Source organism: Lepidochelys kempii, chromosome 1, assembly GCF_965140285.1.
Source record: "Lepidochelys kempii isolate rLepKem1 chromosome 1, rLepKem1.hap1, whole genome shotgun sequence".
Classification (NCBI taxonomy): Eukaryota; Metazoa; Chordata; order Testudines; family Cheloniidae; genus Lepidochelys; species Lepidochelys kempii.
The window spans coordinates 337,943,388-337,971,277 of record NC_136380.1 but is presented as its reverse complement, the minus strand read 5'-3'; the positions used below and the strand labels follow the sequence as shown (position 1 = coordinate 337,971,277).

Sequence of the window (27,890 nt, the reverse complement as noted above, 5' to 3'; positions counted from 1 at the left end):
GCCACTACAAACTCAGCTGGGGCTTGGAGAGTTTCCTTTGCGATACTCCACATCTCTACCTTTTATTCTGTCCTCAGCGTCCTTCAAAGCCTGTTTCGCAACTACATTCCCTCTGGCTGAAGAAAGATTTTGGAGTGGACACATCCAATGTTTTGTTGCCAGAGACTATCGAGCTAATCCAGAATAGTGCTGTCTCCCATTTAGCTACAGCAAAGCTACACAAAGTACATGTCATTCCTTCAAGGCCATTCTGTTTCCAGCTAGCAGTGGCTGTTATTGGGCCATATGGAAACACTTTGGCTGACTTTGTTAATCATTCACTCCCAAGCCTTTTCTGAGTTAATTGTTTGCTAAAACTATTAAAATGTATGTATTGAAGGACGCCTTTGGACTCTTAAAACAGTGGGAGCATCTCACCAGAACCACAGAGAGATGCCTATTGTTACTACAGTCACTCCAGCATGCACTATTCATTATCACACAGCCACAGGCTATGCACTTCTGCTTGATCAAATGCCGTTGGGAGTTCTTAGAACACACTGGAGATACAGCTGACTAAACTGAACAAATGCCACTCACAGACACGACGGTTTCCAAGTGGCGCTGTGGTTACCATGCTCTTCATATTCCAACTGCTATTCAACTTCAGAAAAATGCATAAAACAAAGAACCCCTTCCTCATAACTGGTATAAGTCACTGTAGCTCCATGGACTCCAACACAACTAGGCTAATTTATACCAGCTGAAGAACGGGCTCAAAATATTTTCTTAGTTCTATCATGAATTCAATGCCAGGGAAAAGTGCCAGCCTATTTAAATCCTGAGATGGTGGGCGAGGCCCATCAAAGCAATGAAAGACCCGCCCCCTCAGAAGAGGGAGGAGCCAAAGGACCTAAAATGGGTGACAGGAAATGAACCAGCAGGGACGGGGTGCATGCAACGCTAGAGACTGAAGTCTTCTGTTTACACATGGAACAGGTACAGCATTGGTTTTGGAAGTGGAAGCTTGTCCAGAGCTGGAAGAACAACCTTAAGGTGCGACAAGGGCGTGAAATTTCCATGTCTATTGTGCCCTTGCCCTCTCTGCTGGAAATGCAAACAAGGGTACCAATTAGGGAGAATAGCAGGGAGGGCAGTTGTGATGTAAACACGTGTCAATCAGGAACTGTCTGAGATCATGACATTCACTTCATGCAGATCACTCAACAGTCATCAGGTAACGATTTTCAGTCCTTGCAGACCAGATCTGCATTTGAGCATGTAATTGGGAAGAGCATGGGAACTGGAGCATTGCCAGGAGTGGTGGCAGTGCCCTAAAAGCGGGGGGACCACAGGCAGCCGAATTGTGGCCCCGTCCCCATGCCATGCCAGTCCCAAGGCCCCACCCCACCCCTTCTCTCCGAACCCCCACCCTCATGCCGTACATTCCCTGCCGAGGCCCCGGCCTTGCACTGCCCCTTCCCCAAAGACACTGCCCCAGCAGCACCTCTTCCCCTGAGGCCCCACCCCCCTGAGGCCCTCACCCCATCGCTCACCCATACTTGTTCTGGAGCTCCTGGACATTGTCGGTGCTTAATTTGTGCCAGGGCTTGCCAAGGCTGAGCCCCGGCACCTCTGGGCTTGGTAGTTCAGAGCCCCGGCACCTCTGGGGTTGCCACGTCAGTTATGAAAGTAAAAACATGGCTTGAGCCCCAGCACTTATTTCATTACAAATGAAGCACTGCCCATTGCCAACCCTCCAAGCCAACTACTTACTCCAAATGTCAGTCAGAAAAACAGAGCGGGGTGGGAGGAAAAATAAGATTCAGAGTGAATGCTAGTGTAACTGCACTTTGGCATTTCCAGTGATTCAAAGCATAAACAGGACGGGTTTAAAAGCACAGCCATATAGTCATATACAGTTCCATAGTGCACTAAGAGCTGCATTCCTATTTAACATCCCTGCACCCCGTCCCCACCCCGCACCCTAATCCATTTGATTCTCTGGGCCAGAGACTGAGCTCTGTTGCAACCCCAGTGATGTCAATGGAGTTACTCCAGATTTAAAATTGTGCAAATGATATCATCCTCTGCATGAATTTGCCTCTCTGACATCATCAGACCTGCTGACAAACCTAGTTAGGATTCCACAGACATCTCGCCGATGTACCCCAGCCATTCACTAGAAAGCTGGTTTTGACTGAATGCTAACGGACTCACGTGAGATCGGCTAGCGAGTGTGGATTACAGTTCCACTTGCGCACACAATAAGCATGGAAAACTCTCGCAGGTGACATAATAGGAAACCATTACAGTCTCTCTTATACGACGAGCGAGGTTTTTATATGCATTTAATACACATTTCTTGGTTTCAGCTGGTTCCTCGCCACAATTTGCTGCCTGTGCATTTTCCGGAGAGATTTTTTTTCCCCATTGCAATTTTTCAATTTGTTCTTGGTCTTGGCATCACAGAGAAACTGAATGAGAAAGATCAAAAAAGCCATAAAGCTGCAGCCTTTCCTCCCTACATACTTTGCTTTACATTTACAGCTTCTCTGCAAAAAGTCCTACAAAGTGTTTCCCCCACTCCTCCTGCACTTGGAAAGCTTGAGACAACTTCTGCTCGCATGGAGAGGTGAATCAGATACCACAAGAGACTCCCAGGTGCCATGGTGGTGGCTGCAATGTGAAAAACCTAACTAGGCAGAACAAAAGTTGTGCCACATTGAATCAACAGGGATCGCTCTAACCAGAGAGGTTTTCTGGCTTGGGCTTTTTACTGTGCCAGGGAAAGAGAGCTTTAAATAGCATTTGGGCATCCACAGTGCATCCTTGGCCCACCTAACTCATGCCTTCCTCCTGCCACGCTGCTCATATTAGGGGCAACACTAGCTGTCTGCATTCCCCCCAGTGGATGGGGTTTGCAAGCACTTTGCACCTCAGCAGCACTGAGGAGGGTGACCAGATGTCCCGATTTTATAGGGACAGTCTCGATATTTGGGGCTTTGTCTTATATAGGTGCCTATTACCCTGCACCCCCATCCCGATTTTTCACGCTTGCTCTCTGGTCACCCGAACTCTGGGTTACGTCTGACAGACTCCACCGAGGAATCATCTAGCTTGCCCATTCCAGACCCCAAGATTTGTGATCCCTCCCACTAAGCCACAGAACTTCTCCCTCATGTTTCTAAGTCAGGCGGTATTACTGTCATGGTCATCATGGCTTTCACACAACACACAAAACTGCCCATTTGCCAAAGTAAAAACAACAATCTCAGCAAAAGCAATGCGAACTCCAAACTCTCAGCCAGTTTTCCTTGCTTACTGCCACTGCTCCGAGGAAAGGCTGGGAGGTACATGCGACTCAGCTTGCTGCCGTAGGGACGAGAGGACAGGAGGCAAGAAGGGTGAGGGCCGTGGCTGTAGCCAGCGCTAGCCTACTTTGGGGCTGAGTGGCAGACAAGACCACTCAGAGCCGCAGCAGGGAGAGAAGGGAAGACAAAACATGAGAGAACGAAGGCCTGACTCTCCCAAAGAGAACAAAAAGAAAAGAAGTATTTGTGGCACCTTAGAGACTAACAAATTAACAAACTAGTGCCACAAGTCCTCCTTTTCTTTTTGCGAATACAGACTAACACGGCTGCTACTCTGAAACCAAAGAGAACAGCACTGTTGCCTCAAGGTGCCAGGGTGTAGTCTCCTTTCTCTTGGATTCCTCAGGTTGATTCTCCCTCTCTATCATCCTTGCTTTTGCTTCAATCCTATCATAGGAAGCAGGCTGTGGCAGGGAGGTGCCCTGGAGGAGCAGTTTCTGCGGCTGACCTTGACCTTTGGAAGCAGATTCTAAGGACATGTCTCTATTGGGGGTTTGGCACCGATGTAGCTGTGTGAGTGCAAACCCCCTAATGTAGACGCACTGTAAACCATCACTTGCATGAATGTGGCTTACTCTGCACGTAACGATTTACCCCAGTGCAATGCATCTGCACTAGGAGTTCATAGGTGCATCTTTGGTGGCGTGGTCACTCCCTGTGTAAAACCCCCCCAACTGAGACAAGGGCTTGGTTAACTAATATATATTCTGATCTCCACAGCATGAGTTCTGTTTTCCTACTGTGGACAACATTTCAGTTTATCATAACTAAAGAACTACTTGTGATCATCACCTACAAACTAATTTGCATGAAGAGGAGGAAGGTTGATTCTGCTGAAGCAGAGTGCATGGACAAATGGGGACTGAGAAATAGCTATCTGGCACAGAAACAACGCAGTAAGAAATGCAGAGCTCTTAATTTAGTGGAAGCATTTACATCTGCTAATGTGCTATTCAGTGTTCTGGGAGCTCAGCTGTGCATTGCCCCCTGGAAGCCAGGCTAGAATCTGCCCCTTTCTGATAGCTCACTGGTTCCCAGGTCGGAGGAATATTGTTAGCTGATGTTGCGGACCAGTCTGCAGAGCAGTGCTGAAAGGTGTTCCTTTCTGCATTAGGTTGCACTGCTAAGGAATAAAGGCTGGGGGCATAACACCAGAAAATGGGAGTCTATATCGGAGAATGAGCTCAGGTGACCCAAACATTCCTTCCGAAGAAGTTCCAGGATGTTTAAGCTGATTTTATTAAAATTTCTTTGCCTAAATTATCAATGTGACTAGTCATTTTGGGTGCCCCCAGCTTTGGGTGTCCAATTTGAGACACCTCAGTGGGGCCTGATTTTCAGAAAGCGCTGAGCACCTCTTCCCTCCAAACCAGTCCCCTCTAAGGTGTCTCAAGTTGGGCACTCAAAGAGGAGGTGCCCAGCTTGGCTCGTCACTTTTGAAAATGTAGGCCAAGCTTGTGCTTTAGAATAAAGCTGCCTGCAGGTAATGCCTTGACTTGCGGGGTTTTTCACAGCAGAGTTCCCTAACAAGTTACAGCGCAAGTGGGAATGCTTTCCTTCCCTTTCTTCAGGTGTGTGACGAAGCATTTTTACCATTGTTTGATTGATACGGGCCCTTAACCATTAAAATATCCACTCATCAAAGTTAATCTGGCTCCCTTAAATTTGCCATTTTGCTCCCTGAAACATGATGCTTTTTGTCCTGAGGGGGAGAAAGAAAATCCAAAACTCTACCAACCCCTTCCACTCTCACCCTTATTTATATGTCTCCAGCTCTCTTTACTTCTCTGATCATTTATGGCCTGAGCCAAAGTGCCACCAGATCAGGCCTTAGGGATGACTCCTGTGAACTACTGAGCATCCTCAACTCCAACTGAAGCCAATGGGGTTGAAGGTGCTCAGCATCTTGCAGGATCAGGCCATACGTTCCCACTTACGATGCTTTTGGAGGAACTGGGCCAAGCCAAGATGAATACAATATCTTAAGCTGCAGTATTTAACAGTGCTCAATTTTTCCCAGCACTATAGCACTTCAATAAAGTAGGGGCGAGTTCTGCATGTCAACTTTCTGTAGACATTCAGGCAGTGTTGGGAGAAACTCCTTATATCCTCCCCCACCATCCTTATACATCAGTGATATGATTCAGTGCCAGTGTTCAGCACCTTTTATGCTGCCCCTCAATCCGTAACACGAGAGGTGAGCACATCTCTTAGCAGCCTGGGAAAGAAGACACTTACCTTTCTTGGTTTCACTTTGTCATGGTAGTCGTACTGAAAAATGCCCTTGTAGCTAAGTCCTAACCACCAAGGAATTCCCTGCTTGTCCTAGGAGATAAAATAGAGGGAATGACATTGTATGGGAGGGGGATGCTCCGGACACTCCCTGGCAGGAGCTGCGGAAGCTACCTCAAAGTGTGTGTGTGGGGGGCACTGGGGCCCAAACCCTGGCCCCACCCCCGCACCGCCCCTTCCTCACAGGCCCCACCTCCATGTCGTCCCTTCTCCCCAGGTCCCCACCCTTGTACTGCCCCTTCCCCTAAGACTCCGCCCCAACGCTGCCTCTTCCCCCAAGGCTCCAACCCCATGCCACCTCTTCCCCCCCAAGACCCCGTCCCCACTCACCTCTTCCCTTCAAGACCCCACCCCTGCTCGCTCCTCTCTTCTCCCTCTCTCCCGTTGCTTGCCCTTACAGCTGGTAAAAGGTGGGGGGGGCTGTGGCCCCCGGTCCCCTCTGTTCAGGTGCCCCTGCTCCCTGGCCCAATATTCAAGGGAAGGATTCCTCTGTGTGTGAAAGGGATCATCCCGTACCATGCCAGAGGATCCGTGGGTCACAAAAAGCCCATGAACATGGAGAAGATCCCTGGCACTTTTATCTTGGGCATATAATAGTTTATGGAATGCACCAAATCGCATCTAATTACTAAAAAAACATCCCCATGGAAGGATCTCCTTGGGTCCCCCTTGCAATGATTCATCCTCTCTGCTGCCCCCCTTCCTGCAAATGTCTCAGTCTGAACACTGCTCTGTCTGGCCTTGGAGATTGGAGGGGGTGAAACCCAATAGCCCAGCTGACTTGGATTATGTGTGGGAACCCTGACATCAGTCGATAAAATGCAGCGCTAATGGGATCCGATGGCTACCAAGCGATAAGGTCTGACAGACTTGGACTCAAATGCTTTCCATCTGAGTGTGCCAGAAAACTATTTTATGGAGTAATGAGTGATATTTGATACAAGCTCTGTTTAGATTTAGTGAACTGCAACCCTCAGTGAAACGATTCCAATTTGCCAAGATGCTGAAGAAGGGCAGGGGGAAAAGATAGCAAAAACAAAAAACAAATTATGCGGCAAGGTGGAAAATGACTATACTAAGCAGCAACAAGGGAATCACGCCTCCTAACTGCAGTGTAGCCGTACCCTAGGTCTGATTCACAGGCCACCCAGTGTAATAGTTGCTAGCTGACAACTGACACACACTCACCAATCGAGAGGAGTTCACTGGAACAACCCTCAGTAGTACGCACTGTGCATAGCAGCAAGCATTTGCAGGTTTAGGCACCAAAACCCAAATCATTCCCTGCAACTTCCACCCACTGAAGTCAATGGAAGCTGGGTGTGCAGGAGACCCTGCCCTGTGACAAGGGATGGGCAAACCATTTCAGGTCAGCAAGATGTAGCCAACAGAGTCCTACTATCTGACTTGTGGCTGCCCTTCTCTGAATACAGGGTGTGGGAAGGTGGACGGGCCAGGGAGATCATATTTAGGGTATTTATTGTCAAACTGTATCTATTATATCATAAGTGTGCAAGAGACTTTGTAGATGTACAAGAAAGTAATGTCCTTGTACCTAAAACCAGGTAGGTCAGTACAGATAATGATGCGAGCCTTCAAAACTCCGTGGGTGCTGAACAAGGGGAAATGCTCCGGGGACAGCAAACGTAGCTTCCTTTTTTATGTTTATTGATATCACTTGTTAAAAACCTCCACTGCTGGGCAGGCCTGGAAGTGGTAGAGGCGAGATCATGAGTCCACCTTGGTGGCGGATTGCTAAACAAATGGGGTGAGCCTGGAAGAGGGATTTAATGAGGGAGAATCCCAGCATGAAATCCAGTCAGAAGACTGCAAGCTGGAGTCAATTGCTCCAGCCCTAGTGGAGGGGATGCTGGAATTTTATCTTGAAGAACAGGATTTTCCTCTACTGAACTGTATTTACCAAACAGTCACTGAATAGTTGAAACAAAGTTTATCTTAACAAAGGAAGTGAAACAGTACTTTCAGGAAAGTGCAGTGTAAACAGAGGCCAGAATTTTTGTCACCATCATCAGTTTAATTCAGTAAATGCCCTTTGTCGGTGGCACATACCTTTACTGCATAATAATGGACTCCATACGTTGGGAGGGATTCTACAATGCTCATGTAACTGCAGAATGAAACATAAGAAGAATAACAAGACTGAGGAGTGGGGTTCTCCCGAAAAAGCATCTGCTTAAAAAAAAGAAGTTACTAGACAGTAGACATAGTTATGTGCAGAATTTACAGCCCAGTGTAGACTATCTCCCAGCAAACAAAGGTCGCTCCCCAGCATTGTCCTTCCAACTTACTTTACAATTGCTTGGCCTCTTGTCTGACCACTCAGTTTCTTGTAATGCTCGATGACTCTGTCCTCGCTGCAAAGGGAGACATAGAATCTTGTTATTTTTATCTCAGCTCAATAAACAGAAAAGATTTCAACAGGGGAACAGGCATTTCTGTTACCTACGGCTACCAGCCTGGGAAACTAAGAGGGTGTGTAACAGAGACTACCCAGAATGGGACTGTATTCAGCCCCAGAGAAAAGGAAGCCAATGTAGAATACAAGATGGGATTGCAAAGAGAAAGGTTTCTGGATGGTGCTAGTTTTGTTAAGGGAAATGGGATCGACTCCCACAGACTTTCTTCTCTGTGCCTCAGTCTCCTCCTCGTTGGGTTTTGTTTTGTTTACAAGAATGCAAGTTTTGTCTTGAGACAAACTGTGGCCCTGTGTTCCCCTTGCAGGCCTGAAGGAGGCCTCTTGGCCTCTTGAGCTACTGACACTCACAGCAGGCTGGGTCCCGAGCCTTCAGGAGCACACCTCAGTCCTCATTGCTACCGTACAGAGGACAAAACCATGTATGGGAGTCAGCTTCACTACAGAGAGCAGGCTTGAGGCTTGTTATTACTCAGGGCCAATCTCTTAGCATCCACAGAGCTACAGAGTAAGCCAGACTTGTAACTCCATCCTTAACTGCCTGTATTGTCCCCCACTAGTGAAGCGGATATGGATCACAGAAGGTCATAGAACCAGGGTGATGTGAGCTTTAGTATGAGTATGAGCGGCACTCTCAAGGGCAAATTATAGACCACATTTGGATCTCAGTGACATGGGTCTCCTTTGATTTCAATGAAAAGTCACTCCTGATTTACACCCATGTAACAGAACAGCCCAGCCCGATTACCCTCTCAAACTGGTTTTATATTGGTGTAGCTCCAGTGGGCCAGCCTGATTCTCTCACCTGCATCAGTGTAAATCAGGAATAATGTCAAAGAAGTCACTTGAATTACACCAGTGTAAACCGGTCTGAGAGGAGAATCAGGTCCTCAGGTGTAAATTGGAACCTCCTGGCCTTTGTGCCTTTTCACTGAGGGGAAGATTCTCTGCTGTGCTTTTGGTATGTCTACACTGCAGTTAGACACCCACAGCTGTGGGCTGCAGATCCACCTCGCAGGGTCCCAGAGCCCGCGCTCCACCTGAGCCTGAATGGCTATACCACAATTAAACAGCCCTGCAAGCCAGAGTCAGCTGGCACGGGCCAGAGGTGGGGTTTCAATTGCAATGTAGACATACCCTCAGACGCACAGCACAGAACTCATAGCCCAGGAGGAGGCTAACGTGTCTTTCAGTCAACTTTGTGCCCTCCCAGTCCTGGGCTGCTCTAGGGGCTACATAAGCCTCTGGCATAACTCAGCCAGTCTTGGAGGCCTGTCTTAAGTTATGGCAGCCTCCCTGCAAGCCACAGCACTGTCTGGAAATTCTGCAGAGCTGCATGCTGCGGCCCTGTCCCCAGCACACACCCCTATTCAGAGTTTGCAATAGAGTTATCAGTATGCAGCCCTATGGCTGTGCACCAGTGAGTAGGGTTGCCACCTTTCTAATTGCTGGTAACCGGACCCCCCATGGCCCTGCCCCCAAGGACCCGCCTCTTCCCCCAAGGCCTGGCTCCAGGCCCCACCCCTGACTGCCTTCCCCCCAAACGCTGTCCCTATTGCTCGCTTCTCTCCCTCCCTCTCCCACATTGCTCGCTGCAAGTTGGAGGCAGCCTCAGCTGAGCATGGGCTGGCTTAGGTTAATGACCCAATGGCAGTGCCTCCCCCTTCCCTGCGGTAACTGGACTTTTGGTTCAGTTCCCATTTAGGGTTGCCGGGTCCCCTTTTTGACTAGACTTTCCGGTCAAAAACCTGGCACCTAGCAACCCTAAACGGCACCCGGACACAGAAGCCAAAAACCAGACTGTCTGGGTAAAACCTGGATAGGTGGCAACCCCACAGTGCCTGCCCTGAGGGAATCCTCCCCCCAGCAGGAACTGAATCTTTTGAGGCCCCTTTATGCTTCTCCTGTCCTTTTATGTGGTGTAAACGGCCAGGTTGGGGTGAAGTGGGGTGGGGTGGGTGATGAACTCACCCCAAGTGCTTAGAGACCCCGGCCCTGGAGGCTTTGTGGAAATCTTTGCAAAACATTTCACTTAGCAACAGTTCTGCTTGCATAACAGTGTCTTCTCCTCTCCGTATTTCTTTCCCCTTGTGTTTATTATTGCGCCAGAACCATGCGCGTGGAGACAGGATCTTTGTTGCAAAGGCGCTCACCTACCCCTGCAGTGCAGAGCTCAGCTGAAATCATAACCCCCTGTCTGTGACATCACAATGGCAGTGACCATGAGATGGTCAAGTTCAGGATCCTGACACAGGGAAGAAAGGAGAGCAGCAGAATACGGATCCTGGACTTCAGAAAAGCAGACTTTGACTCCCTCAGGGAGCTGATGGGCAAGATCCCCTGGGAGAATAACATGAGGGGGAAAGGAGTCCAGGAGAGCTGGCTGTATTTTAAAGAATCCTTATTGAGGTTACAGAGACAAACCATCCCGATGTGTAGAAAGAATAGTAAATATGGCAGGCGACTGGCTTGGCTTAATAGTGAAATCCTTGCTGATCTTAAATACAAAAAAGAAGCTTACAGGAAGTAGAAGATTTGACAAATGACCAGGGATGAGTATAAAAATATTGCTCGGGCATGCAGGAGTGAAATCAGGAAGGCCAAATCACATCTGGAGTTGCAGCTAGCAAGAGATGTTAAGAGTAACAAGAAGGGTTTCTTCAGGTATGTTAGCAATAAGAAGAAAGTCAAGGAAAGTGTGGGGCCCTTACTGAATGAGGGAGGCAACCTCGTGACAGAGGATGTGGAAAAAGCTAATGTACTCAATGCTTTTTTTGCCTCTGTCTTCACGAACAAGGTCAGCTCCCAGACTACTGCACTGGGCAGCACAGCATGGGGAGGAGGTGACCAGCCCTCTGTAAAGAAAGAAGTGGTTCGGACTATTTAGAAAAGCTGGACGTGCACAAGTCCATGGGGCCGGATGCGCTGCATCTGAGAGTGCTAAAGGAGTTGGCAGATGTGATTGCAGAGCCACTGGCCATTATCTTTGAAAACTCATGGCGATCGGGGGAGGTCCCGGACGACTGGAAAAAGGCTAATGTAGTGCCCATCTTTAAAAAAGAGAAGAAGGAGGATCCTGGGAACTATAGGCCAGTCAGCCTCACCTCAGTCCCTGGAAAAATCATGGAGCAGGTCCTCAAGGAATCAATTCTGAAGCACTTAGAGGAGAGGAAAGTGATCAGGAACAGTCAGCATGGATTCACCAATGGCAAGTCATGCCTGACTAATCTAATTGCCTTCTATGACGAGATAACTGGCTCTGTGGATGAAGGGAAAGCAGTGGACGTGTTGTTCCTTGACTTTAGCAAAGCTTTTGACACGGTTTCCCACAGTATTCTTGCCAGCAAGTTAAAGAAGTATGGGCTGGATGAATGGACTATAAGGTGGATAGAAAGCTGGCTAGATCGTCGGGCTCAACGGCTAGTGATCCATGGCTCCATGTCTAGTTGGCAGCCGGTATCAAGTGGAGTGCCCAAGGGTCGGTCCTGGGGCCGGTTTTGTTCAATATCTTCATAAATGATCGGGAGGATGGTGTGGATTGCACCCTCAGCAAGTTTGCAGATGACACTAAACGGGGAGGAGAGGTAGATATGCTGGAGGGTAGGGATAGGATACAGAGGGACCTAGACAAATTGGAGGATTGGGCCAAAAGAAATCTGATGAGGTTCAACAAGGACAAGTGCAGAGTCCTGCACTTAGGACAAAAGAATCCCATGCACCGCTACAGACTAGGGACCGAATGGCTTGGCAGCAGTTCTGCAGAAAAGGACCTAGGGGTTACAGTGGACGAGAAGCTGGATATGAGTTAACAGTGTGCCCTTGTTACCAAGAAGACCAATGACATTTTGGAATGTATAAGTAGAGGCATTGCCAGCAGATCGAGGGACGTGATTGTTCCCTTCTATTCGACATTGGTGAGGCCTCATCTGGAGTACTGTGTCCAGTTTTGGGCCCCACACTACAAGAAGGATGTGGAAAAACTGGAAAGAGTCCAGCGGAGGGCAACAAAAATGATTAGGGGACTGGAACACATGAGTTATGAGGAGAGGCTGAGGGAACTGGGGATGTTTAGTCTATGGAAGAGGAGAATAAGGGGGGATTTGATAGCTGCTTTCAACTACCTGAAAGGGGGTTCCAAAGAGGATGGCTCTAGACTGTTCTCAGTAGTAGCAGATGAGAGAACAAGGAGTAATGGTCTCAAGTTGCAGTGGGGGAGATTTGGGTTGGATATTAGGTAAAACTTTTTCACTAGGAGGGTGGTGAAACACTGGAATGCGTTACCTAGGGAGGTGGTGGAATCTCCTTCCTTAGAAGTTTTTAAGGTCAGGCTTGACAAAGCCCTGGCTGGGATGATTTAATTGGGGATCGATCCTGCTTTGAGTAGGGAGTTGGACTAGATGACCTTCTGAGGTCCCTTCCAACCCTGATATTCTATGATTCTGTGATTCAATTAGCTGCCATGCAGAGGACAGATCACTGTGACACCTTAAACAGGTGGGGAATCAGAAGCTTGAACGAAGGAGGTGAAGACCCTGTTTTCATATAAATCATCCCTAATTTGGTCACCCAAGGAGGGCTCCCCCAGCCAGCAAGCCCAGAATCCTTAGGCAGGCTCCCAAACCAGTAATCCGGATGGCTGATGTAATATGGGAGCATGTTACTGGCACTTTGCCGTCACAGAACATTTCAAAAAATAACACAAAGGGAAGGCGGAAAAACAAAGACAAACAAGCAGACAATGGGGGAAAAGGGGTAGGATCATTTCTAAGGAGAAGATTTTTCAATTCCGCTGCTCTTTAACATCCCTGCCATTGGTTTGTGTGCAAGTGACTTACTTTCCTCATTTATTCCCTCAGGCTATGTCTACATAGGCACTTTTGTCGCTAAATTTGTCGCTCAGAAGTGTGAAAAAACACCCTCCTGAACAGCAAACGTTTTAGTGATGAAAAGCGCCAGTGTGGACTTTGTCGGCAGGAGCCGTGCTCCGGTTGATGAAGCTACCGTCCCGCGTTGGGGGTGGTCTTATTTTGGGGCTGGGAAAGCTCTCTCCCGGCGATGAAGAGCAGCCACAGAGCGCACCTGACAATGGTGTGTCTGCAGTGGCACAGCTGTGCTGTTGTAAGGGGCGCTGTGTCGATGTAGCCTTAGGTGTGATTCCCCCTCTAATCCTGCCGAAATAACGTAAATAAAAAAAGCCTGTAAACATCAGTCAGCAATGGGCATGAGGGGGGTGGGTCTCAGAGCCCGGGCTCCTTCCCCATCCCAAACCTCTACAATGCTACTTTTAGCCCCGCAGCCCCAGCCCCTGCTAGCCCAAGTCAGCAGACCTGGGCCCTGAGACTTGGTGCTGCGGGTTTTTTTATTGCAGTGTAGACATACCCAACGTGCACTGCAGTGAGGTCGCCTGCAAAGGGTGCTGCTGTTTGGGCAGGGAAAGGAGTGCGTTCGCTCTCCTGACAAATGTCGGAGAGTAAATTTCACATACAGAAAGTGATAGCCTTAGCTTCAATAGCCTAAGAGCCAAATTCTGGCCTTGCATTCGTGCAGGTGGCTCCCACTGAAATCACGTGTGTCATCTGAAGGCAGAATCTGGCCCTTACCATGTAATAGTCACAGACAAGATTAACGTCTGGAACAATCATTGAGTTACATGACTACACAAATGCTGGACGGTCTCCAGGCTACATCATTCCCACTGATAAAGAAGAACAAAGAGGACTTATAGTTCTTTGAAATGTCCTTGTAAGCCCGGTATTACTTAGGGGCCTGATTTGCCTCTGCTTCAGATAGATCAGGAGTGACTACACAGAAATCAATGGAGTTACCCCAGTGTGTCGCATGAGAGCAGAACCAGCCTGGTGCGTGCTGCTTTGCTTTGGTTTTTGTTCTTTGTAGTTCAAATCCATCCCTGATGTTAACTTCATTCACTTCACTCCCACGGCTGGACATATCCTCCTATCTGTGTATTGCCCTGTGCAATGCCTCTGAGTTTTGTTTGCTTTTGTTACAAATTATTAAAATACATAAAATAACGGAATGTTTCTTACATCATTTCCCCCTGGGCGTGGAAGCTAATCAATGGCACATTTTCCTGAAAAGCAAAGTCCTGTCTTTAGAGAGCCTCCTCAAAAGGCAGTATGGTCCCTGGCTGAGGCACTAGAGTAGGAGTCAGAAGGCCTGCATTCTATTCCTGGCTCTGACTCAGCCTGCTGGTTGAACTCTGCCAAATCACGTCATCTCCCCGTGCCTCAGTTTCCCCAGCAGTAAAATGCTTGGCGATCTACAGAAGAAATGTGATATATAAGAGTATTATTCCTCCTTCCTTCAGTTCTCTCTCTTTTGCACCAGATAATAAAACCTGGATTACACTGATGCCATGAAAGTATACTGCCTTACAGACTCCTCTTTCACATAACGTATTTTTTGCATCTTCTTTTTCATTACCACTGCCACATGCAAGATATAATCAGACACAGGGGCTAATTTCTGTCTCCAGTTTTGCTACAAGGGGGTCACCTCAACATGTGCCAGTGAAAACAAACAAAGTCATTCACTCAACAGGACAAGCCTTAGCAGGGTTAACACAAATTCTCATCTATCCTTTCAGCTGCTCATCTTTTAGCTAACTGTTACTGACAGCTAGGCAAGCGCTGGGGCATTGGCTGGGAACACCTGCTGGTATCACGGTTACAGCACTGACTCCAGATTGTCGCCATGTCAGTGACATATAAGCTCAGACATAGCACATGACAGTGACAAGCAGCCACTTAACAAAGTGACTAATGCTTTGGTATTGATGAAATAACATGAAGCTGAAGTCTGCTTGTCAGCTACTAAACATCTCCTATGAATGCTACAGAAGAACGATTTATGTGAATGATATCCTGCAGGAAAGATCTTATAAGCATGAAGATCAAGAATTCCCTTGGCCCTCGCAGCTTATAGAAATAGAAAGTAGGCAACTTGTAAGCAAGCATCGGGCCAGAATTCCAAAAGAGCTCGGGGCCAGATTTCCAAGTGCTAAGCTCCCAAAATCAGGGCCAGACTTTCAAAAGTATTCAGCTCCCATCATGCTGAGCTGTTCTTAATAGCTGATCGCTTCTTTCTGGTGCCTCACTGAAAATCTGGCCCATAGTTCTTCCATTGCTATCAGTGCTTTATAGATTTCAACTCTATATCCTGCTGAATACCTACATTCAGGGATGGATTAAGGTGGAGGAACTATAAACCCATGTTTAGGGCTCCAGCTTCTGTGGTTGCATGGTGAGACCAGAATCTCCACATTCATTTTAAAAAATCATTGCGCTAGCCCTCATGAATGCAAAGAAAAGCTTGCAAATCTAACCCACAACTGATGCCTGCCTGAGTCTGCAGAGAGCCTGAAACAACAGCTCCAAGAGATGTGAATTGCCCCATTCATCTTTACTCTGAAGTCTGCTGCCACCACAAGGAGGGGTGGGGCCATGGTGTGGGGGCAGGGCAACAGCATGGGGACAGTGCCATGAAAGTCTGTGTAGATTATGCCTAAGATCCCAGACTAACTTAATTCAGTCCTGCCTACACTTAAATGTCCAGCACTTGTCACACTTGTGTCTCTATACCTATTCCAATTTAAATTCAGTGAGAGCTGTAGGGGGTTTGCTGCCACTACAGCTGAGAGGTGTGACACCCAGTGCTGGCAGACAAATTCACCTTAGCTCAGCTAAAATAGCAACATGGATGTTGAGGCACAGCTGATGGCTCGGGCTACCCACCCAAGCCCACTTGACTCCCTGGGTCTGAGCTCGGGGGGTTAGCCCCAGCCAATGCCACAACACCCACACTGCTATTTGCAGTGCGCTAGCTCAAGCTGACTTAGTGCAATTCTGTCTACCTGTGCTGGGAATCACACCTCCGAAATACAGTGCAAACACACCCAAGGTGATCGGCACTTCTCAAGGTTTGGCCCAGAGGAAGAATATACATGGGCACAACTACTAAAGTAGTGGCAGCTATGTAAAGGTGCCAAACTTTTAGTTTCTGTTCATACTGAGTTCACATGTAGCTGCATTATTATCTACGGGTGAAGCTAGAAGTGGTCATATAAAAATCTGCAGTGGGTGAATATACACATACAACCAACATAGCTCTTTTGAGTCTTACCAATGCGGTTATAACTTTATAATCATTTTAGTTCGTTTTTAGGACATGAAAAATAAGTCAACAAAAGCAATTGAAAGAGCACTTTCAACATTGCCTTGTAATGCTGGAAACGCACACAGCATAGCCCTGTGCTAACGCAGGAGAACCCAAGCATGAAACTGATTGCAAATGGCAAAGAGAAGTGTGAAATCTGCTTTCTCCGTAAAATCTCAGTCAGAAACCAAAAGCAGGGGCACAGCAGAAATGTCAAAAAGTAAATTGGAGTTAAAAATTCTTTCCGTTTAGATCATCTGCTGTTTGACCAATATTTCAGAGAAGTGACTGTGGGCCTGATTTCCCGTCAGAGGTTACAGTAGGTGGGTGAACATTTGGAGGACAAAAAACTGTCATTAAAAATAATGAACAGTACATGTGATAAAGTTGTGTAAGTACTTGGTCAGTGAAGTGAAACCAGGATCACAAGGGATTCTAATGGCTAAAATCACTTGGTTTATTACCCTATCGAAAAAAATGAACTTTTTAAACCTGGAACCTGTTCCTACATCCCTTTAACCTGGAGCCTGTTCTTGTATCCCTTATTCCTATGACTTTAACTTACTTGTGCGAGGACTCCCATTAACTTACATTTGACTGTGAGGAAGGATTTGTCTTTTGCTAATTGCTGTAAATCATAGTATTTTAAACAGATTATCTGGCTTGACCAGCGTGACTCAATCTAAATTCCAGACCAAGGGAGTGTGCATAGGAGGAAATAGGTTACCAGGCCTTTGTTGTTAAAGTCTCTGCTCTTGCACTGAGCCAGGAGTTTGGCAAGATCGGGGTGCGGGGTGGGGGAGAGAAGAGAGCTCAGTGACTGGCTGTGTGTGTACAGGGGAAAAAGCAAAATCCATGGCTGGACCAAAATCCAATGGACTGGGGAAAGCTGGGACCCAGGGCTCTGAGCTGGTGGATTGATGAACGATGATGATCAGGCTTGGCGAGGATGGGCAATGGACTCTGGAGTGGTGAATAAGCTGTCCAGTTTCCTCTGGGAAAGGAAAGAGACCCGACCAAGAGGCAGAATGTGTGGGTGTATTGGAGGGTAGGTCAGGTCTCACCCTGAAGAGGAGACCAAACTCTTGGCCAAAGGAAACAGTAGGCTCCTCAGCTGTTCCCTCCCCCACGCTTCACACATGAGCCCAGCCAGCCCGTGAAAGAAGCAGTGGGTGGTGGGCATCTTCGGCTACATGTTTCAGGTTTTCAAAAAGGTTCAGTGTGCTGAGTCAGACACAGAAGTACTGGCAATCTGCCAGTGCCCCAGCCTACGTTTCTGAATTACAGCCTGGGACTCTTCCAACCTCTTCCGAAGAGCTCAGAAAGTGCTTAGCAGCTTTGCAGATTAGCTCTTGTTCTGCTGTGCACCAGTTGCAGCTAATTCCGGTGATGTAGCCCCGCTAAGAGAAATGGATAGGATCTCCCGGGGATCATAGATCAGAAAACGAAATCCGAATTCCCTGCCATCATCAAATGACCAGGCTGCAGAAACTAAAGGAGTAGCAGATAAGAGAACTATCCTCCCACCGCCAGGCTTGGGGAGCCCGATTCTTTAAGGACAAACATGAAAGAATCACAAACAGAAAAGTAAATCAATCCATCGCCCCATGCTCAAACGGCCTTTCCTCAAACTAATCCCTATCTGCACTGCTGAAAAGGCTGGGAGAGGCAGACAAAGAAGCTTTGGTGGTGGTGGGGTGAGCGGTAGATGGGGTGCTGTGTCTACCGCTCGCCCCATGCCAACAGATTTTGTTTTCAATGCAATAACAGGAGGAGGAAAACGTAATGCAGCACTTAGCACCTACATAGTGCTTAATATGTCCCGAGCGCTGGATCTGAATGCAGCCTTCCACAAATGGACAGCCCCTGCCTATACAGGAGGAGAATCAGACCCTTTGGAGTTGGTTAGTCCATGCAAACAGGATTTGCAGAATCAGGCCCAACGATTCCTTCTTGCTTCTGGGTTCAATCCTGCTCACCTTCCCCACACCAGCAGTCCCCCAGGGCCCCACTCTCCACTGCTTTGCACCCTGTGTAGCCATTTACACTTGTGCAAAAAGAGCGTAAGGTGGGTATAAGATGCTACCGTACCAAACTGGAGCACTCTACAGCCACGTTGCACAGGTGCAAATAGCTGCATAAGGTACATGTGGAGAATCAGGCCTACTGACTTCAGTGGTAAGGCACTGCATGACTTGCATGAGTAAAGCAAGCAGCATTTGGGTCTCAAATCTCTCCCTTCAGGCTGGGGAGTAGTATTGTACCTATCTGACAGATGCGGAAACTGAGGCACAGAGCGGTTAAAGTGACTTGCCCAAGATCACACTGTAAGTTAATGGCAGAGCCAGGACTAGAGCTCAGGAGGTCCTGGATTTCAGATCTGTTCGCTGGTAGCTAGCCGGGGCTGACTCACAATGGGTGAGACAATTACATGGATAGATAGGTTACCAGTAAGCAAGGGAAGGGTGCTCCTTCAGGGCTTGCGTTGGAAGGGCTGGAAGCTTCTTCAAGTCGGTCTTTACAATTTCATTGCTGAAAGAGAGAGAGTTGAAAAGGGGGATCAGACTACAAGAAACCACCACAATATCTGATATGACCCAACCCAGCTGGCTGGCTGCTATGGCTCTGCATCTGTTCCTCCTTAACGAAATGCACTGGGCTCTCCTTTCTTCCCTTCAAAGGCAGCGTAGTAATTTTTTCCTCCAGTACCACACTCGGAGCAGAGCTGTCCCAGCTGGCTACATTTGTTCATCTCATATAATCGCCTCAAAATATAAATACCCCCCAATGGTACAATTTCACTGAGCAGCACTGTGGGTAAATGCATATGGAAAGAGGAGCAGGGGGGAGAAATGGCTGCACAAGGCACCTTTGTTAAAATAATTCCCGTCTGGTGCAAAATGTTGCATTTTGTTGTCATAGCAACACAGGTTGCTTGTTAGCACATCACCACGGTGATCCACTCTTTGCACTGGTTCCTCACTGAGCAGGGGCCCATTTGCGGCCTATGTCCTATTATTCAAAACCCTCCCTGGGATTGGACCCAGCCACCTGAGAGAGTGGCTCCCCCTCCACGACCTCCTCTGGTGGCTGTGTCCCACGGAAACAATGAAACTGCAGACCAATAGGGGGAAGCGGGTGAGCACGGGTGATGAAGGGATTGCAAGAACTGGAGCTCAGCTGTGCAACTTACTTTTATAGAATCACAGCAATCCCTCCCCCCAAATAAATAAGCATGTTAAAAATATTCTATAAACCAATCAGGCTGCTTCCGCTTCTCCTACAGGCTGGGAAGGAAAAACAGAGAGCGAGAGCGCAAACACTTGTTATTTTGATTTCTATTTTTATATGTAAAAGCCACTCAGATACAATGGCACCAGGGGCAATATAAGACAGTCTGCGTGATGTGAAACGCCAGAGTTAAAACACTCACCGACTTCCCTCTTAACAGCAATTTTTCCTTCCTCAATAAAATGTGAGTTTGCCATACCCTCTCCTCCCCAAATATCATTTTCTGTATGATTATTTAAAGTTGCTCCTCCTTCTGTTGTGGGTTCTTGATACTCATAGAAGCCTCTAATGCACAGACACAAACACTTTTCTTTGAAGTTAATTGGCGTGCTGTTGAAAGGTGTCGGGCCGACAGCCTTGGAGACCGAAACCCTCTACCCCCCTGCAAAACAGGTACAGAGTAGGCAACAATAGCACAGCCAATGTCATTCACACCCTGTGGCCCATTCAGTCTTCGGCCTCATTGCTGAATTATGTGGATGCTTCTCCATTGAGATATGGACTGAAACCACATTTCACTGAAGCTCATTTCACACAGGCTAAATCATAGCCATTTTGTTGAGGACTTTCAGTCCCTATGAAGATGGGCTGGGCTCACATCCATGACACAGAAGGGGGAAAAAAGAACAAACACTAGGACACTAATCGATGGTAAGATAGCAAGAAACCTCCCCTTGAGTAATAATCTTACCCTTTGTCACGCTGGTGTAAGTCTGGAGTCTATTTAAGTCAATAGAGTTACACTGGTGTAAAACCAGTGTAAATGAGATCAGAATTGGCTAGAAGAAAGTTGTTAAGTTAATATACAGTAATAATTTGTGATTAGTTAGTAAGGAAAAATGATGGTGGTATTTAGAAGCCATTCAGAACAGGTAAGAAACTTCATTCTGGAGCTTGGTGACCATCACAGGTGAAGTGATTTGCTAATGAACTATCTCTGGTGAAAGAAGAGATTGTGATGCAACTGACACCACTTTAGACATGTTTCAGAGTAACAGCCGTGTTAGTCGGTATCCGCAAAAAGAAAAGGAGGGCTTGTGGCACCTTAGAGACTAACAAACTCAAATTGAGCATAAGCTTTTGTGAGTTACAGCTCACTTCATCGGATGCATCGGATGCAAGCATTTTGCCACAGCATTTCTCCACTCACATACCACAATGATAGACACTGTTTAAGAACCTAGATGGATATGTCCAGACTATAGTTTGTGGTCATGTTTTAACTCATGTTAATCTCAGATACCAATGTCAGATGACTTTTGGCAAATGCAGACCTTTTACGGGCTACCATTGTCTTCTACCCCATCATTCAGTTGTCAATCCTTCTTAAGAACAAATGTTCAAAAATCATTCTGGTGTTTTACTTCTGCAGGACACACATATCTGCACAAGTTTGAGATGTTGCTCTATTCAGCATTATCCGCTGATCTGACCTCTATGCTCTGTGGCGGACAGAAGAGTCAACCCAGGTAATACCACCTTACCATGTACATAATTCATTGTACTTGCTCAGACAGGTCAGTCTCCTCTACAGCAACTGTGCACGCGACCCTTGCCAACCTTTTTTAACATTGCGAAAGGCTTGAAAAAGTCAATTCTCCAAGAAGCAGCCAGCACCCACATTGTACCTCTGCTCAGGCAGGTTCCATATAAGAAATTTGTCTGAATTCTACTGTGACGTTGCACCCCATAATGCTTTATAGAAATATGCTTATGAGTGTAAATATGACATAACTGAAATATATTTTATGCTAGATGTGCCATGTAACATATCTTTGCAAAGGTTATGTTCGACTGAATGTATTCATCCTATTCGTATGCATGTATCATTTTTATATCTGAAGTTATGAGCGTTGGCTCTATGCTTGTATTTAAAGTGTTTGCTGTAGGAAGCACCTAAGGCAGATTTGGCCAACATGGTGTGAAAGGGTTATTCAAGTAATTGGGAGTACTTAGCTAACAACTGACCTTGGGAGATGCCAATCCACATCTGAGCTTTCCTGGGAACGTTCAGGCTAACAGGTGGGCAACGGTGTTGGCCTGTAGAGAACTGAGATATGCATGGACATGTGACTTGCCCATGTGACTCCAAAACGCCATCTTGTAGCTGTGATTCTACACAGGGGGGGAGAGGGGTTTCCACCCACAAGAGAGAGACTATATAAACCCCTGGAAACCCCTCTATTTTGTCTTCAGCTGGCTCAAGAGATAGCCTCTCCACCCCAAAGAGATGCCTGAAAGAAACTGGAACAAAGGACAGCAACTACAGGGTAAGTGAGTAATCGCTGGACCCAGACTAGGAGGAAGTCTAGTCTGTAAAAGAAGCTTATTGGAACATCTCTGAGGGTGAGATTTACCTGCATTCAGTTTCTTACTGTATTAGGCTTAGACTTGTGTGTTTTATTTTATTTTGCTTGGTAATTTACTTTGTTCTGTCTGTTATTACTTGGAACCACTTAAATCCTACTTTTTATATTTAATAAAATCACTTTTTACTTATTAATTAACCCAGAGCAAGTATTAATACCTGGGGGGAGCAAACAGCTGTGCATATCTCTCTATCAGTGTTATAGAGGGCGAACAATTTATGAGTTTACCCTGTATAGCTTTAGACAGAGTAAAGCGGATTTATTTGGGGTTTGGATCCCATTAGGAACTGGGTATCTGAGTGTTAAAGACAGGAACACTTCTTAAGCTGTTTTCAATTAAGCCTGCAGCTTTTGGGGGATGTGGTTCAGACCTGGTCTGTGTTTGTAGCAGGCTAGTGTGTCTGGCACAACCAGGCAGGACAGTGAAGTCCCAAGCTGCCAGGGAAAACGGACTTAGATGTAGGCTCAGCACATCAGGTGGCAGTCCCAAGGGGGTTTCTGTGATCCAACCCGTCTCATCTGCCAACAACAAAGGGAAGTCTGAGAAGTTTCCAAAACACATCTGGGAAACAAAGGGAAGTGATTTCTAAAATGGGCTGTTCCAAGCCCCAAACCAGAAAGTTGTCAAACAGATGACAAGTCTAATGATGATGAACTGCCCTTGAGCGGCTGGAGAAATCCCAGAACTGGTATTGACAGCCTGTGAAAGGATGAACTAATCCTGTGAACTCTGATGCTTCCCTTGGTGAGGGATATAATTGAACCATGGCAAAAAGTCTTCTAAGGATCAGAGGAAAAGTAAAAGTCATTAATAGTGGGATTGGATGGGGTGGCCTTCATGGACAGCATCAACACAGTGTGAATCACAGAATCATAGAATATCAGGGTTAGAAGGGACCTCAGGAGGTCATCTAGTCCAACCCCCTGCTCAGAACAGGACCAATCCCCAACTAAATCATCCCAGCCAGGGCTTTGTCAAGCCTGACCTTAAAAACCTCTAAGGATGGAGATTCCACTGCCTCCCTAGGTAACCCATTCCAGTGTCTCACCACCCTCCTAGTGAAAAAGGTTTTCCTAATATCCAGCCTTTAAATGTTTTAAATGTAAATGTTACTTTGGGTGGCAGAGTGTTCCTGTTCCACAGAATGGGTCCATCACCAGCGGAGATAGTTCAAGCTCATACCACCCTGCCAAGTATAGCTCAGAGGATCACCTCCCGGGCTGAGACAGCAGTTTAGATTCCATGGCCCATTCAATCTCTAGGTTTCTGCTGAGTCTGCCATGATACTGCTTTTTATTGTGAGGACCCTGGTCTCACGAGAAATAAACTGAGAATCCCAAACAGCCATCACGACCAATACCTGACTTTGGGTGGATTTGAACTGGTGATCTATAGGTGCAAGGCTGCCTTATATATAATTACCAAGTCTCTCAAGCAATTTGGTCACCTAGATATGATGACAGGTTTCAGAGTAACAGCCGTGTTAGTTTGTATTTGCAAAAAGAAAAGGAGTACTTGTGCCACCTTAGAAACTAACCAATTTATTTGAGCATCCGATGAAGTGAGCTGTAGCTCACGAAAGCTTATGCTCAAATAAATTGGTTAGTCTCTAAGGTGCCACAAATACTCCTTTTCTTTTTGCTAGTTATGATGATTAATGATAATTATACTATATTAAGGAAAAGATTGAACAACAATATGAACATAGATTATAAAAAAATCCATCTATAGGTCAGTTAAGCCATTTTAAAGGGGAGGGGGTAAGAGAAAGAGAATATGGTATGGCTGACTGATCTAAGCACAGGCTTGGAGCCCGGAACTCCGCAGCTCTAATCTTGGTTCCGATACTGACTCCCTCCTTAGGCAAGTCAATTAACCCCTCAACCTCCCCACTGGTACATTAAAATAACAGTATCTATCTACCTCAGGGTGGCTTTGCAAAAATTAGACGTTTACAAGTTGCTTAGCAAATGAAACATGTTACATACTGTTATTCCTGCAAGTAATTTTAAGCTAGGTTACTTGTGCCATCTGCTCTCAGCAAATTCAGAAACTTTCTGCTACATGTAATATCAACCATCAATTACAGAAGAAACTGTAGGCTAACTCTCCCTATTCTTATCAGTCTAATAATTATCTCCATTGAATAAAAGGGGAGGAATGTGCTCTGAGACTCTGGCAGAAAAGGTGCCGTTGCAGGAGCAAGGTTTTATGATCACTATTGTTATGGTGCAGTATGAATGGCTGCATGTTGGCTCCTGTAATTCTTAAACCCTAATTGCATAAATGCTGTTTTATTACACGGGATTAAAACTAAGCATATAATTGTTTTCGAGATTACAACAGGCACCAACATGTATATTATTTTAAAATGTCATTTAGTTGCAAATTAGCCCTCTGCCTTCCTTCCCTGGCTGTTGTCACTATTCAACATTTTGTGAGGGGATACTCGCGTAGCTTTCTCCCAATGCATCGTGATTCCTGACTCAAAAGGACTAACAAAGATGGACTGTTTGGGGAGCTATTTAAAAAGAGTGGTTTATTTATTTATTTATTTACTTACTTATTTTAAATCAAGCTGGGGGACAAGTACTCTATGTGACGGGTGGCTAGCTTTCTTGGCATTGTTGTTTAAGATCTAAAATCCTAACCCTCCATTAAACCAAAGGCAACATGAGCTTTCCCACTGACTTCAACAGGTGCTGGATCAGGCCCCGAAATCAGGGAGGATTAAATTGGGGGGGAAAGTTCAAACACTAGCAATATGCTCTGCTCTGCCAGGGCAAGGGCTCCATAGCAGTGCAATATGTTTCAGATGAAGTATTCAAAACTTTCATAGATTCCAAGTCCAGAAGGGATGACAGGCCATAGAACTTCCCCAGAATAATTCAGAGAGCAGATTCTTTAGAAAAATATCCACATTTTGATTTTAAAATGTCCAATGATGGAAAACCCATGACGACCCTTGGTAAACTGTTCCAGTGGTCAATTATCCTCAGTGTACCCTTTAATTCCAGCTTGAATTTGTCTAGTTTCAACTTTCAGTCATTGGATCATGTTACACCTTTCTCCGCTAGATTGAAGAGCCCATTATCAAATATTTGTTCCCCATGTTGGTATTTACAGACTGTGACCAAGTCATTCCTTAATCTTCTCTTTGTTAAATTAAATAGATTGAGTTCCTTGAGTCTACCACTGTAAGACACGTTTTCTAATCCTTTAATCATTTCCATGGGTGTTCTCTGAATCTTCTCCAGTTTATCAACATCCTTCGTAAATTGTGGCCATCAGAATCATAGAATATCAGGGTTGGAAGGGACCTCAGGAGGTCATCTAGTCCAACCCCCTGCTCAAAGCAGGACCATCCAAAATTAAATCATCCCAGCCAGGGCTTTGTCAAGGAGAACAATCACGTCCCTCGATCTGCTGGCAACGGCCCTACTTATACATTCCAAAATGCCATTGGCTTTCTTGGCAACAAGGGCACACTGTTGACTCATATCCAGCTTCTCGTCCACTGTAACCCCTAGGTCCTTTTCTGCAGAACTACTGCCGAGCCATTCGGTCCCTAGTCTGTAGCGGTGCATTGGATTCTTCCATCCTAAGTGCAGGACTCTGCACTTGTCCTTGTTGAACCTCATCAGATTTCTTTTGGCCCAATCCTCCAATTTGTCTAGGTCCCTCTGTATCCTATCCCTACCCTCCAGCATATCTACCTCTTCTCCCAGTTTAGTGTCATCTGCAAACTTGCTGAGGGTGCAATCCACACCATCCTCCCGATCATTTATGAAGATATTGAACAAAACCGGCCACAGGACCGACCCTTGGGGCACTCCACTTGATACGGCTGCCAACTAGACATGGAGCCATGGATCACTACCCGTTGAGCCCGACAACCTAGCCAGCTTTCTATCCACCTTATAGTCCATACATTATTCCAGCAGACTTTGCATTAGTGCCAAATATAGAGGTAAAATAACATCTCCACTCCTATTTGAGATTCCCCCGTTTATACATTCCAGGATTGCATTAGCCCTTTTGCCCCAATGTCAGACTGGGAGTTTATCCACCACGGCCCTCATATCTTTTTCAGAGTCACTTTTTCCCAGGATAGAGTCTCCCATCCTGTAAAAATTGGCCTGTGTTCTTTGTTCCCAGATGAATACATTTACATTTAGCCGTATTAAAATGCATGTTGTTTGCCTGCACCCAGCTTACCAACCGAGCCACATCACTCTTGTATCATTGACCTATCTTCTTCATTATTTACCACTCCCCCAATTTTTGGATCATCTGCAAATATTATCAGTGATGATTTCTTGTTTTCTTCCAGGTTGTCAAAATAGCGTAGCGCCGAGAACTGATCCCTGTGGAACACCACTGGAAACACACCTGCCTGATGATGATTCCTCGTTTACAGTTATATTTTGAGACTGCTTAGCCATATTTTAATGCATTTAATATGTCTCATGTTACTGTCATAATATTCTAGTTTTTTAATCAAAATGTCATGCATACCAAGTCAAACACCCTACAGAAGTCTATTACTTCAACACTTTTCCTTTATCAACCAAATTTGTAATCTCGGAAAAAAGATATCAGACTAGTTTGACAAGATTAATTTTTCATAAACTCATGTTGATTGGCATTAATTATATTACCTTCCTTTAATTCTTTATTAATCAAGTCCAATACCATCTGCACCAGTATTTTGCCTGGAATCAGTGTCAGGGTTATAATTACTCAGGTCACATCATTTACCCTTTTAAAATATTGGCACAGCATTAACTTTCTTCCAGTCTTCTGGAACTACCCCAGCATTTCCCAGTGTCTTACCTAGAGGCGCCAGGAGGGAGGCAGTCTGTGAGATTTAGGACTGGGTGTATCAAAGGAGTCTAAGCATAGGTGCCAAGTTTCTAATCTGTTGGGGGGTGCTCCCCCTGGCTCTGCCCAGGCCCTGCCCCCACTCCACCCCTTCAACAAGGCCCCACGTCGCTTCTTCCCACCCCCACTCGGCCCCTTCCCCACCGTGTTCCCTCCCCTCCCCCGAGTATGCTTTGCGCTCACTCCTCCCCCTCATCCCCCCAGTGCCTCCTGATGCTGCAAAACAGGTGATCCAGGGCAGGTGGTAGGTGCTGATAGGGAGGGAAAGGCACTGATTGGCGGGGCCTGCTGGTGGGTGGGAGGCGCTGGAAGGGGAGGTTCTGATGGGGGGCTGAACACCCACCATTTTTTCCCCATGGATGCTCCAGCCCCGGAGCACCCCTGGAGTCAGTGCCGATGAGTCTAAGAGAATTCAAGGCCTGAAGTCAATAGGAATTTTGCCACTGAATTCAAAAAGTACAGAATCAAGAGCTAAGTGTCCATCTCTTATTGAAAGTCAATAGGATTTGAGCACCTCATTCCCATAGGCTCCTTTAGAAATCTGAGCCTGAATATGTAATTTTTCAGTCTAAACAACTATATCCTTTGGTAACTCCTCCAAAACAAAGGTGACACGTCCATTTCCCTTAACATACGAAGGGCTTTAACTTGTCTTTAAAAACCTAGCTGAGTAGTACATCCTCTGCCGTTTTGCCTCTCAAGCCATGTGAACTTGTTGGGAAATTCTTGAAACCCAGTCGGCAGTAGCCAGAAAAACTCCATCTGAAGAGATAGTCAGGAAAATGACCCAATCATGCTTCTGTTGACTCCAGAGCCCTTGATAATTACTGTAGAACTCTGCTTGGAATCTAAAGAATTGGAGAGGACTGATGATAACAAACACTGGGCCTTATATGGCTTATTTTTTTCTGTCTCTCCCACACCAGGGGTTTCCATCCCAGGGTTGCTGATGCACTGTGTTTTCGCTATGGCTACACTGGAGAGCTCACAGCACGGCACACAAGCGTCCTTGTGTGTTTCTAATGTGGGAAAATAGGCACATTTGGTGATAACCTTTTCTGTTCTACATTTATAGTCAGGGGAAAGTTCAG

General features: G+C 46.3%; 1 protein-coding gene and 1 long non-coding RNA gene across 14 annotated transcripts in view; one reads left to right on the top strand and one right to left on the bottom strand.

Moving 5' to 3' along the window:
- FRMD4A (FERM domain containing 4A) overlaps positions 1–27,890 on the bottom strand; it is a 563,503-nt gene that overhangs the window by 61,267 nt on the left and 474,346 nt on the right. For 12 of the 13 annotated variants that reach the window (XM_073328715.2, XM_073328720.2, XM_078851170.1 and 9 more), the window contains 4 exons: positions 18,703–18,786; positions 7,955–8,020; positions 7,716–7,773; positions 5,592–5,678 (listed from right to left, as the gene is read on the bottom strand). In XM_073328715.2, coding sequence (XP_073184816.1) covers positions 5,592–5,678; positions 7,716–7,773; positions 7,955–8,020; positions 18,703–18,786 — 295 coding nt within the window. Of the gene's footprint in view, positions 1–5,591; positions 5,679–7,715; positions 7,774–7,954; positions 8,021–14,126; positions 14,344–18,702; positions 18,787–27,890 lie in introns of those variants that run through there. The other variant, XM_073328721.2, reaches the window with a different exon arrangement.
- Positions 20,923–26,387, top strand: LOC140905413 (uncharacterized). The gene is made up of 3 exons (XR_012156845.2): positions 20,923–21,062; positions 21,742–21,891; positions 26,249–26,387. It is a non-coding gene; the product is annotated as an uncharacterized LOC140905413 (long non-coding RNA).